The following is a 12,684-nucleotide window of genomic DNA, read 5'->3' as shown; positions in this document are numbered from 1 at the left end:
GATGCTACTCTGCCCTCTGGTATCCCCTCTGTTGCTGGGTTAGCACAGCTAGCTTGTCCAACTTATTGGAGATAGAACTTACGTTCCCAAAAATGATGGATGGAAGGACAGGTCCATGTCATTACTTCTGAGCTCACACCTGAGAACCAACACGTCGTCCAAACCTCCTTCTCCTCACCTTGTGGGAAGACATCAGGCCTTACACCAGTTAGCATTGACATGCTACAGGCTGCTAACATCTGAGTTCACATATAAACAATGCAGCCATGGTTATATGTAGGATCTCCAGACAAACACAGGAGAAAAAGCAGTAAAAATATCACAAGACACAAAAAGTTTGGTGTCCATGACCAACAAATGAACCATACAAAGTAATGATCCACTCCAAATACAAAGATTATGAAAAAGAGACGAAAAAAATTACAAGAAACGGACAAAGAAGAGAGAGTTGCTGACAAGATGTTTAGCAGCATCTCCTCATTCAGCAACTGGCTGTTGAACTGGTGTCCAGATAATGGCGTCTGCTTCATTGATAACTGGCGATCTTTCTGGGGCAAGCCTGGAATAATTAGCCAAGATGGTGTTCATCCTACTCTGGATGGCACAGCTCATTTAACAAGAAATCTAGCTGATTTTATTAGTTTACCCATCTGACAACTCAGAGTGGAGACCAGGAAGCAGAACTGCAGTCCTACACGCTCCTCTGCATTTGCCTTAGAGCAGTTTCCCAGCCACTAAATTAAAGCTATTTATAACTCTAGCTTTAATATTAGCACTAGACCTAAACTAGGCTTTAGCTCTTCTGAAAGTCTTTTTCTGAGTTTCTTGCATCCAACTGTAAAAACTGTGTGACCCATTTTGTTTGTTATCGTCTACTGGCCTCCTGGCGCATACTCTCAATTTCTCTCTGATTTTTCAGAGCTTCTTTCCAATATCGTTCTTCTTTCAGATAAAATCGTCATCGTTGGTGACTTTAATATTCATGTGGATGTCGTTGACGATAGTCTTTGTATTGCCTTCATGTCGTTACTGGATTCTTTTGGTTTCACACAGTGTGAGCCATCCTACTCATTGCTTTAACCACATCTTGGATCTTGTTCTTGCTTATGGCGTGGAACCTGTCAACGTGGCAGTCTTACCGCAGAATCCTCTTCTGTCGGATAATTTCTTCATTGCTCTCAAATTCTTGCTGTCGGATTTCTCACCTGCAAACAAAATCATCTTGTCCATGAACTTGTCTGACAGAGCTGTGGACATTTTCAAGGAAGCTATTCCTGCTGCCTTGAATTCTTGCTCTACTTTTGCAGAAAGCTCTTGTGCTCCCTCTCAGCTTGATCAACTTGTTGCAGATACCACGGGTTCTCTTCAAGCCGTCCTCGATTCAATTACTCCGCTAAGACAGAGGACTCTCAGATGACATAGTCTGGCTCAGTGGTACAACGCTCAAACTCGTAAGCTCAAACAAAAATCAAGGAAATTAGAATGAATATGGCGTTTGACTAAAACAAATGAATCCTGCTCGCGTTGGAAAAGTAGTCTAAATTAATACAGGAAGGATTTGTGTGGCTCTTATAGAAGAGAATAAAAACAATCCTAGATTCCTTTTCAGCACTGTAGCCAGGCTGACAAACAGTCATAGCTCTACTGATCCATACATTTCTCTATCGCTTAGCAGTGAGGACTTTATGAGCTTTTTTTAACAATAAGATATTAAAGATTAGAGATAAAATTAGTAACGTGTTACATGCAACCGCGATAGAACCTTCGACCGATGGCGAAATCGCAGAAACACCGCTTGGAGCTAATATACTCTTGACTGCTTCTCGCCTGTGGACCTGTCAGAGCTGGATTCAACTGTCTCTTCAGCCAAACCATCAACTTGTCTTCTGGATCCCATCCCAGCTTGGCTGTTAAAGGAAGTCTTTCCCTTGGTCAGATCCTCTTTACTAAGTATGATTAATGCGTCTTTACTGACGGGCTACATGCCCCAACTTTTTAAAGTTGCTGTTATTAAGCCTCTTCTTAAAAAGCCTACACTTGATTCAGGCTCTTTGGTCAACTACAGAACTATATATCTAACCTCTATTTCGTTTCTAAGATCTTGGAGAAAGTTGTCGTGAATCAGCTCTGTGAGTTTCTTCATAGCCACAGTCTCTTTGAGGTCTTTCAGTCTGGGTTCAGAGCCCACCACAGCACTGAGACTGCGCTGCTGAAAGTAACCAGCGATCTACTTTTGGCTTCGGACAGTGGTCTTCTTTCTGTGCTTGTCTTGCTTGATCTTAGTGCCGCTTTCTACACTATTGATCATCGCATTCTTCTGCGGAGATTAGAGAGTCTTCTTGGTATCTCAGGAACCGCTTTAGCCTGGCTTCGATCGTATATTTTGGATCGACATCAGTTTGTTCATGTGAACAACGTCTCTTCTTCGCACACCAGTGTGCAATATGGAGTTCCTCAAGGTTCAGTGCTCGGACCGATTCTTTTCATCTTGTATATGCTTCCTCTCGGCAATATATTGAGGAAACACTCCAGAAACTTTCACTGCTATGCAGATGAAACTCAGCTTTACTTGTCAATGAAGCCTGAAGAAACCAACCGCTTATCTAAACTTGAAGCATGCCTCAAAGACGTAAGGTCCTGGATGAGCAGAAACTTCTTACTGCTGAACTCAGAGAAGACTGAAGTCATTGTTCTTAGACCTAAACATCTCAGAGAAGCTTTCTTGAACAACATCCCTGCCTTGGTCGACATCAGCTTGGCTTCCAGCACCACTGGCAGGAACCTGGGAGTTCTTTTGGATCAGGACCTGTCCTTTAACTCTCACATCCAACAGGTCTCAAGGACGGCATTTTTTCATCTTCGCAATATCAAGAGAATTAGACACATCTTGTCAGAGCGATGCTGAGAAACTAGTCCATGCTTTCGTTTCTTCTAGGCTGGACTACTGTAACTCTCTTTTATCCGGCTGTCCTAATAAGTCTATTAGGACTCTTCAGCTGGTTCAGAATGCTGCCGCTCGGGTACAGACTTGGACTGGGAGGAGAGAGCACATCTCTCCAGTGTTAGCGTCATTCCGTATTATCCGTCTAGGTCACTGCGTTTTCAGCATGCAGGTCTGCTCGTTGTACCTAGGGTCTCTAAAAGTAGTATGGGAGGTCGAGCCTTTAGTTATCAGGCTCCTCTTCTATGGAATAACTTACTGGTTGGAGTCCAGGGGGCAGACACGGTCTCAACCTTTAAAAGTAGACTTAAAACGTTCCTTTTCAATAAAGCTTGCAGTTGGAGGTGAATTAGACCTGAACCAGCTCTTAGTCATGCTGCTATAGGTTTAGACTGCCAGGGGGAACTGACACACAGGGTTCCTGTTTCCCTCACTATCTGTCAGTCTAACTTCTAGTCTTAATGTCCTGTTATAGTTACTGACCACACACCTCTCTGGGAGGATCTGAGTTTGTCTTGTAGGTTCCTGGGGATCGGTGAAGTAGACGGCCTGCTGCTGTGCTCCTGTCCGACACCAGCTGCTACGGCTTTGGATTGTTGCCGGGAATGGCCTGCTGGTTTCACCTTAACAGTCGCAACAATGCCAAACTTCGGAGTATGTCTGTGTCTCTGTGTGTGTGTATCTCGCTCCCTTTCTGTGTGTGTGTGTGTGTGTGTGTGTGTGTGTGTGTGTGTGTGTGTGTGTGTGTGTGTGTGTGTGTGTGCATGTGTGTGTGTGTGCGCGCACGTGCGTGTGTGTGTGTATCCCTCTCTCTCTGCCAGCCCCCCTTCTCCTACTCTCTTTCCTCTTTCAGTCTCTCTCTAACCCCAACAGTCTCCTCAGATGTCTGTCTAACATGAGTCTGGTTCTGTCCGAGGTTTCTACCTGTTAAAGGGAAGTTTTTCCTTGCCATTGTAACTTGTTAAATTCTGCGAAGTCCTGTTCTCATGGTGAATTAAGATAAGATAAGAATCTTTGTCTTGTCTTGATGTTGGGTTTCTGCTAATAAAATTTTATTAACATTTAAAGGTCTAGACCTGTGAATGTTTTTGTTAAGTGTCCTAAGATATTTTGTTATGATTTGGCACTATACAAAGAAAGACTGATTGATTGATTGATTACTGCAAAAGGCAGCCATAGCCAACAGGGCAGCGCCTAGCAACCTATTGGCTTGAAACCAATTGGGCTTTAAGTAACTTATGAATCAGTTGTTTTCAATTCACTTTCTTTTTCTGTTAAGGGCTCAGAGGCTCATTCACCCAACTCCAAAGAGCTACTCGACTTTTTTGAAACATGCAGAAGTAGCCAAAAATGCTGCAGTTGTGAAACGTATAAAGGAGGATTAAAAGAGGGAAAACTGAGGTACCACATACGGTGAAAGAATGATCTGTACGACAATTTTGAAGAGAGAAGACTCACTTGCTCCGAGTTCAGTGCATCTTCTGGCTGAAGTTCACTGTCTCACTGTCAGTTCACTTCCTGTATGAAGACGCATGCATTCTTTGCAACCAACCCTCAGCTCTATGAAGGTAATCCAGCAGAAGATAGAAAGAAGTATACAGTGACATATTATTAGATGAAACTCAAAGGGAAATAGCATGAAACCTTGTGTTCCACAACACAGGAGAGAAGGGCAGATGTGCGCTGTCTCAGAGATGATATAGAAATGGTAACTATTAATTCAGAATCACAAAAAACCCTAAATTGACCCATCGTAAGTTATTTAAGGCCCAATTAAAAAAAAAAAAAAAATGTTCAACCATCACGTCATTACCCTAACTTGAGCATTTTTTTTCAGTGTTTTCCAGGAGACTTCAACCTTTACACACAACATTTACACACCTATACAATATTGGTGAAGAAAATGTTTGGATTTGTGAAATATCTTGTATAATGCCCTTACTATAATATCCAACAACACAATGAGGATGAGGAGGAAATACTCACCAGGTCTGTGTACTGGAATCTGAACGAACACTTACTTAGGCTAGAAGTGAAGTGATGTGATTTAACATTGAAACACATAAAGCAAATAATTATAACCACTCAATGTTTCCTAACTCTAATACAATAAAATATCTTTGTTTAGGCCTACCTTATTCTGGAACTTGCATTTCATTCAGAACTTGGATTGAATTAAAATCTGATTCATTCTACACATTTAAAAAATATATATTATTCTTTCTTAAAGAAATCCTAAATCTTTTGTTGTAAACTACCCAGGTATTACACGTGAAGAAATTCAACCTTTGAATTTGCAGATGAAAGTTGATGAAATTTTTAAGACTTGATGGGGAAGTGTGGTGTTTGCCAAAGTACATATAGGCCTAGTTCATTTTCATTGTGTGGAGATTTTTTTTTTAGCTGTTTTACCGATAGATATATGAGAATAGAGTAGGAACAATAAAATGTAAGTAATTGCTTGTGTTAAAGATAAGGGCGGGGGAGTCATGAATCCCGGCTGTTAAATCAGAAAGTGTTGCATTTGCGTGACAACGTGGCGGTTAGCAGCCAATCAGGATGCTACTATTCTAGTACTTTTCATTGGTTAGGGTTTATCTTATGTTGATGATGATTGGTTAGCTAAACAAGAAGTCCCGCCTCCTTAACAGTGATATTTAAAGGTACAGAGTGCCAACGCGGACTGATCCGCTGTTCACAGAGAGCTGGGTGGTGTCGCGAGACGATAAAAAGTGATGGTGAGTTCAAAATCTTTTCATTAAGACTTCAAAAGTTTCAAAACAGAAGTATTGAATGAAAATTAAAACACACTTTATTGTAAAGTAAGGAGCAGCAACATGCAGGATGATGTGTGTTCAGTGACAGTTCAGTGGTCAGACAGCCTGCGAAGCTGCAACAGTCGTTCTCATCTCTCTGCTGCTGCTGCTGCTGCTTACCATCACTTTTCTTAAAGAGTTTCATTAGCCTGAGGGAAAGTAGGAGGACATGTTTGTGGATTTTATTCAGATTAAACCATGTTAAGATGGCACACGTCATGCTCAGACATGTTAGCGCACGGTGTATCAGTGCGAACGAGTTATGCTCTCTTATCAGCTACTGTTAATCTAATATTCAGATAATAACTGTTTGTTTATTATTATTATTAGTAAGTCAAACTCAATCAATCAATCAATCTTTATTTATTAAACTCATAACTTTATTGTGATGTTGACAGAGTATTAGATGCATTTCTTTAGCAAACCTCTTTCCAGATCACTTCATCACCTCAAGCCATAGGGAAGACTACAGAAATATGTTTTACACACTTCTTTATCATAACTGCTTCCAGCATCTATGAATAAAAGACTTGCTGAAACATAATATAGATGTGGGATCATCATTTCACCTAGCCTGAGTAAATATAATGGTTAGTTAGAAAAACTTCAAACCAAACATCAAAGCAGCAGGGAAGTCTGAGAAAAGTTTACTCTCAAAAAGGTGAGAAATCAGAGCAATCAGTTTTGTTTAGCCTCAGTGTTTGAGCAGCTCTACTTGTTTTACTTTGCAAATTAACAAGGGCTTCACCTCGGAAGAGGCTGAACCAGAATTTTTGCCTTACTGTACACCACCAAGATACAGAAACAATAGCACATTTCACAGCGACTCATGTTACTGCTAGTGCTGACACAGTTTGGGAGAAGCCATTTACTAAGGATATTTTTTCACAAATAATGGTGTTTTTTTAATACATGCTAGGGTGTGACTTAGAAATAGGTTTTTCATGAGTAAAGTTTTAAATAGAACTTTTCTCTTGCAAATTTGAACTTTTCTACTTTTTTCTCCTGAATTTCCCTTATAAATAAATAAAGTATTTTTCATTTCATTTAGAAATGCTACTGTTCTGTTAAAACTGTGAAAATAAGAGGGTGCATCATAATCTTTGTATGTATGTACATAGTGTTAACAAGTTTGTTAGATAGCAGGCAAACTGTAAAATGTGATGAAATTAAATGTAATAATAATAATAATAATAATAATAATAATAATAATAAGATAATACCTAATAAAAAATGTTTCATACAAGTGCAAACATTGAGTAGAAATATACTTTATACAATCTTTTTACGCGTTTGGATGAACCAAAAAAGTAAAACAACAAAGAATACAACCAATAATATAAGATATTTTACAAAGCCGACTGAGTAGTTTATTGAGACTTTAAGCAATCAGGATAATCTTTCTGGACTTTGTGCAAAAATGCCAAAAAAAAATGTCAGTAAACAAATTCGGATTTAATGTGGTTGAAGCTAAAATGACGCAGACAACAACAGTTAACTTTAAATTTCTCCTTTATAGAAAGAAAATTGCACCAGAAGAAATATTGTGCAAAACAATGATTTTTTTATTCCCCCTTTGTTCACTGAAACCCAGCACAGGTGAAACTCTCACCTCCAGGTGGCATCGTTGGCATTTGAAGGCCTGACAGTTTACTGTCACAGTGTTTGATAAGTGTTGTCTGTTCGTCAGGTGTTGGTGTTAAACTTTCTTGTTCCCTCTGTCACAGCTCAAAAAAATGCTGCTAACGTCGTTAGCGTCCCTCTGCGTCCTAGCTGCTGTGGCCTTTGCTGTACCTGCACAAGAGAAACGCGTCCATCACCATGCTGACCTCAGTGACCGCCCTCATGATGACGCCCAGGGCTACCAATATGACCACGAGGCGTTCCTGGGGAAGGAGGAAGCCAAGACGTTTGACCAGCTGACCCCTGAGGAAAGCAAAGAGAAGCTGGCGTAAGTATTACCAACTCTCATCCTGATCTCCATCCCTGCCCACAGTGACTGAGCCTCAGTGTGGGCAGGCTAACTCAACAGGACAGATCACTTCTATCATCTGTCAAAAGGATGTGCTGACGTTCTCTGCTTCACTTTTCGTCTTTAAGCTTGACTTCTTCTCTCCCTGCAGGAAGATCGTGGATCGCATCGACCTGGACAAAGACGGATATGTGACCCATTCAGAGCTTCACTACTGGATCAAACACCGCCAGAGGAGGTACATCGAGGAGAATGTGAACAAACACTGGAATGACTACGACAAAAACAAGGATGGAAAGATCAGCTGGGAGGAGTACAAGAACGTCACATATGGATACTACCTGGGTACATTTCGTTCTTTGTCTTAACTTCCCTGCCCTGGAAAAATCCACATAGCAGTAATTGTGTGAGTGTAAGAAGTATAGCAACCTTGAACAAACAGAAATAGGCACATGTTGCTGTAACATCCCCCTCTGTTGGGACACTGTCAATTGATTGATTGATTGGCACTTTTTCTTAAAATGTGGTATTTACTTTTCTTCTCATCTGTTTTGTAATGTCCCTTTTAAATCTGTGAAGGAGCCTGTCAAAGATGAATTGCTGTCACGTGACAGACAATAAAGTTTATATCTATCGATCCATCTATCTATCTATCTATCTATCTATCTATCTATCTATCTATCTATCTATCTATCTATCTATCTATCTATCTATCTATCTATCTATCTATCTATGCGAAAGCTTAAACAAGAGCGTCTTTTTCAGGTGAAGAGTTTGACGACATCGATGACAAAGCTACCTATAAGGCCATGCTGGCTCGCGATGAGAGACGATTCAAGAACGCAGACAAAGACAGAGACGGCATTGCCACGCGTGAGGAGTTCACTGCCTTCCTCCATCCAGAGGAATTCGACTACATGAGAGATGTGGTGGTGCAGGTACAGACTGCTGTTTACACTGAATGACAGAGTCTTAACACACTCTGTGTTTCACACATTCATGATCCAAGGTGGTAGATCCAACACTTCAGGGACCCCTGGTATTCAACACCAAAGATGTGGATTAAATTCTAACTTCAGACAGATATCTGGGGTAAAAGAATCAGAAACACTCCATCAGTACCAGGCTTTACTGACAAACAGGCTCAGACCAGATAAATGCATGTTAGCATGAAAAATGCCATTGTGTGTAATATTCATTGGATTAAAGATAAAGATAAAATATACTTTATTCATCCGCAAAGGGAAATTCATGTTGTTTGGCTCATCTTCCAATTAAAGAATTATACACTCTGATGGCTGCAGGGAGGAACGATCTTCGGTATCTCTCAGTCCTGCAGCGCACAGAGCTTATTAGCTGGAGAAACCACATCAGCTTTCAATTTTTCTCTTTTTTAAGACTCAAGTCTGCATTTTTGATCAAGCTGAGATATTTTAGTTTCTATGAGAACTGAAACTGAAACTTTTTTTTGGCAGGAAACAATTGAAGACATTGATAAGAATGGAGATGGAAAGGTCAATTTGGATGAATATATTGGTAAGTGTTTTATATCTTTCTTACTGCATCCTTTTTCTCATCCCCTGGAGGCCACTTGTTCTTATATGTGTGTTTGTTTTTGTGTGTGCTGCTCCACAGGTGACATGTTCACTCCTGAAAATGGAGAGTCTGAGCCTGAGTGGGTCCAGACAGAGAAGAAACACTTCACAGAGTTCAGAGACCTCAACAAGGTAAAAAAAAAAAACAATAAAAAAGAAAAAGAAAAAATGGTGAAGACTTTATCGTTTGTGCAGTTAAAATCAGAACTAAACAAATAAAAAAGCAAATTTAATTAAAGAAAAAGTGAATATAGAGTTGACACTTTTAAAGGTAGGGTCTGCAGGAATTTTGGTCACTTGTTAGCAAACACTACATTCAATCTGGGCTCCTCCTCCTTGGATCAGTGCCAGCAGCAGCACACACCCACAGCCTCTGACCATGACTACGTGAACACACTCACTAGCCCAGCAACCACCTGTAGCATCATGTTTCTACATAGGAGAGACTCGAGAGCCGTGCACCTGAATTGGCATGTTAGCACAAGCTAATCACAGGTATTTGGCACATACCTGGTAAGCAGAAAGCTAACTCACGTCAACCTGATACTACCAAAACATCAACTTTCAGGCAGAGGAGGGAGTTGAGGCAGACACTGACACACATATATAGAGGAGACGATTGAGCAGGATTGTTCCTGTAAAAGATGACATTTTATTTTGTAGAAAAATCCTGCACACCCTACCTTTAAGAACATGAATATAAATTTAACAAATTCAAGTAACTGATGATTTTGTGTGTTCACAGGATGGTTTCCTGGATGGTAACGAGGTTGCTCACTGGGTTTTACCTGGAGAAGTGGATCACGCTGATAATGAAGCCAAGCACCTGATCCACGAGACGGACACAGACAAGGTACACCTCAACACACACCTGTTCTTAGGACATGTCTGGTTTCATCTGAGGTGTGAAAGATGTTTCAGAACAATGGTTCCCAACCTTTTCCAAATCAAGGCCCACTTTAAATCTAAAATTTTCCTTGGCCCACCTCTGACCCTGTAAATACGGGAGCCATACAAAGTGTTCTTTAAGCAATTTTTTGATTAAAGGTTGAACATGAAGAACTGAGCTGAATACTGCAGTGTGGTCTGTGATAACAAAAGTTCATACCTATCATTTGCTTGTCACATGTCTGATACATGAGGGAAATATAATGAAAATAGTGATAAGAATATCTGAGTAATTTTTACAAGCAGCTTTAACATGTAAAACATTATTTTGTGTTTTTTTTATTTTTAAATAATTACAAGCCCCGACAAAAAATTGTACCATTCTGAAAATGATGGTAGCCCACTTGCAATACTTCCCCTACCAGGGTGCTGTAGCCCATAGGTTGGGAACCATTGTTTTAAAAAGAAGGTCAAAGTAAAGGTTAAAATGAGTTGTAAGAACTTTTTATTGTTCTGAAAAAAAACAAAGATAAAGCAGGATTAACAGCAGACCGTCAGCTCTTCGTCCTATTTGTCGCCATTAGGGAAGGGTACCTTTCATATCCAAAACGATACGGTACCGATACCCATATGGTACCTAGGAATCGGTACCAGTTCTCAACAGTACCAATTTTCTCTACTTTTGTCTGTTTATGTGGTAATAATTTTTTTGTAACAAAGTCTTAAAGTTTTTCAGTTTAACACATTTATTTCTCAATATATAAACCTGCAATACTGTGTTCATGTCCAGCATGTAAAATCACCTGCTCTTCACAGTTACAAGGATGTGTTTAGGAACCGAAACATGGTACAGTTTGATTTCATGTGAGTTGGTACTACAGAGGGCATTCAGTTGGTACCTAATACAGTACCTAAATCAGTACCCATCCTGACGAGGGAATAATCAGAATAATTGTGATTTAATTATTAACACTCTCCTCCCTCTCTCTCTGTCCTCCTCCTCCTCCTCCTCCTCCTCCTCCTCCTCCTCCTCCTCCTCCTCCTCCTCCTCCTGTCAATCATTATGAATGATAATCTCTGATGGATCCTGTAATCCATCATCAGGATGAGAAAATCACCAAGAAGGAGATTCTGGCTAACTGGAACATGTTCGTGGGCAGCCAGGCCACCAACTACGGAGAAGATTTAACCAGGAGACACGACGAACTTTGATGGAGCTTATTGGGGTTTAAATGTTTTAATAACTTTTGGGGGAGGGGTTACAGAGCTTAGGTTGGGGGTTGGGTGAAGTCAGTAAAGTCAGGTTTAAACTGGGGCTGAGCAGCTTTCACTGTGAGTGGGTGTGAAGCTGGAGAAAAAAATGCACCTAAGATTGAAACTATGCAGTGCTGTTTTAAAGTTAACCCAAAGTTTTCTGATATATTGCCAAACTGTAAACATTTCACAGTCACCAGGTGAATTTTTCCATGGCACAGTGAAGATCCTGGTTTGATGATGATAATCTGAGTGTCCGCATATTTCAGCATTGTTTAGTCGTTCATGTGTTTTAGTGTAATGATGGGAGAACTGACACTCACATACTGTGTATGTGATTACAGGTGATACAGACAATCCCTAACACACTCACACATACACACACACACCCTTACACTCCTGCCTGTGTTGGGCACATATCTTTTTGACCGTAAAGTTTAAACTGCATCTCCAGTTGAATATGTGGATTTAATCCCTCGCGCACTGACATGCAGCTGACACAGGAAGTGTTCTTTGTATGGCGTTGGAGAGTTTGTAAGAGACGAGTATGAGTCTGCGTCCTGCCTGAACGGCAGGTGAGAGTTGAGGGTCATTAATGAGTGAATTTTGAGCAATAGTGAAAGTTCCTGGAGGTTTCTGAAGAGAGAGGAAAGTTTTTTGTCATCAGTCATGGGAGGTAGAGCTGTGTTTCTGACTGTATGGGTTTGACTCTGAATAAAAGTGTTTTCTAAGAGTTTTGTTCTGAGTCTTTAAACGGGATAAACATAACGTGAACAGGAACATCAGGAAACAGAGAGCACCATGTTATGAGTTTGTTTTTATCTGCTCCTGACCTAACTTCCTTAGTTTAAGGTTTGATCATTGTTGCTTTATCCATCTAAGCCATGCAGCTCCTTTTTGCTGTCAGCGTGTATGAGACAGAGCCACAAGACAGTCACATACTCAACTATTAAATACACTCAGCAGCCACTTTATTAGGTACACTGCAAAATAACTGAAATCTTTTCAAGTTTTTGTCTTATTATCGGTAAAAATGTATTTTCTGACTTGAGACCTTCTGATCAGTCCAGAAAAATTAAAAGACAAAATTGAGCTCTGAATTGCCTGTAACAAGTTTTTTTTTTTTTAAATACGCTAATGGGGCAAGAGAAACATTTTGTTTTATTAAGTCTTTATTCTTATTTCAAGAAACTTGATGAGCAATTTTTTCTTGTCCCA

General features: G+C 40.2%; 1 protein-coding gene across 1 annotated transcript; it reads left to right on the top strand.

The window, feature by feature from the left end:
• The first annotated feature begins 5,589 nt into the window (after positions 1-5,589).
• On the top strand, positions 5,590-12,172 carry rcn3 (reticulocalbin 3, EF-hand calcium binding domain). Its single transcript, XM_074696106.1, has 8 exons — positions 5,590-5,679; positions 7,485-7,708; positions 7,881-8,074; positions 8,495-8,667; positions 9,205-9,265; positions 9,365-9,456; positions 10,070-10,177; positions 11,317-12,172. The coding sequence occupies exons 1-8, from the start codon at positions 5,677-5,679 to the stop codon at positions 11,422-11,424; spliced, it is 963 nt and encodes a 320-aa protein (XP_074552207.1). The 5' UTR covers positions 5,590-5,676; the 3' UTR covers positions 11,425-12,172.
• Positions 12,173-12,684: the final 512 nt, after the last annotated feature.

This window comes from Halichoeres trimaculatus, unplaced genomic scaffold (genome assembly GCF_033239565.1).
Source record: "Halichoeres trimaculatus isolate MK-OKI-2021-1 unplaced genomic scaffold, fHalTri1.1 fHalTri1_scaffold_20, whole genome shotgun sequence".
Lineage (NCBI taxonomy): Eukaryota > Metazoa > Chordata > Actinopteri > Labriformes > Labridae > Halichoeres > Halichoeres trimaculatus.
Note: the sequence above shows the minus strand (reverse complement) of the source record. Positions and strands in the feature narration are given on the sequence as shown.

Bases quoted from the DNA above. Each gene is read 5' to 3' on its own strand.
- rcn3 (XM_074696106.1), top strand. The intron at 7,709-7,880 runs GTAAGTATTACC...CTCTCCCTGCAG, and splicing joins GAAAGCAAAGAGAAGCTGGC to GAAGATCGTGGATCGCATCG. The intron at 9,266-9,364 runs GTAAGTGTTTTA...GCTGCTCCACAG, and splicing joins CAATTTGGATGAATATATTG to GTGACATGTTCACTCCTGAA.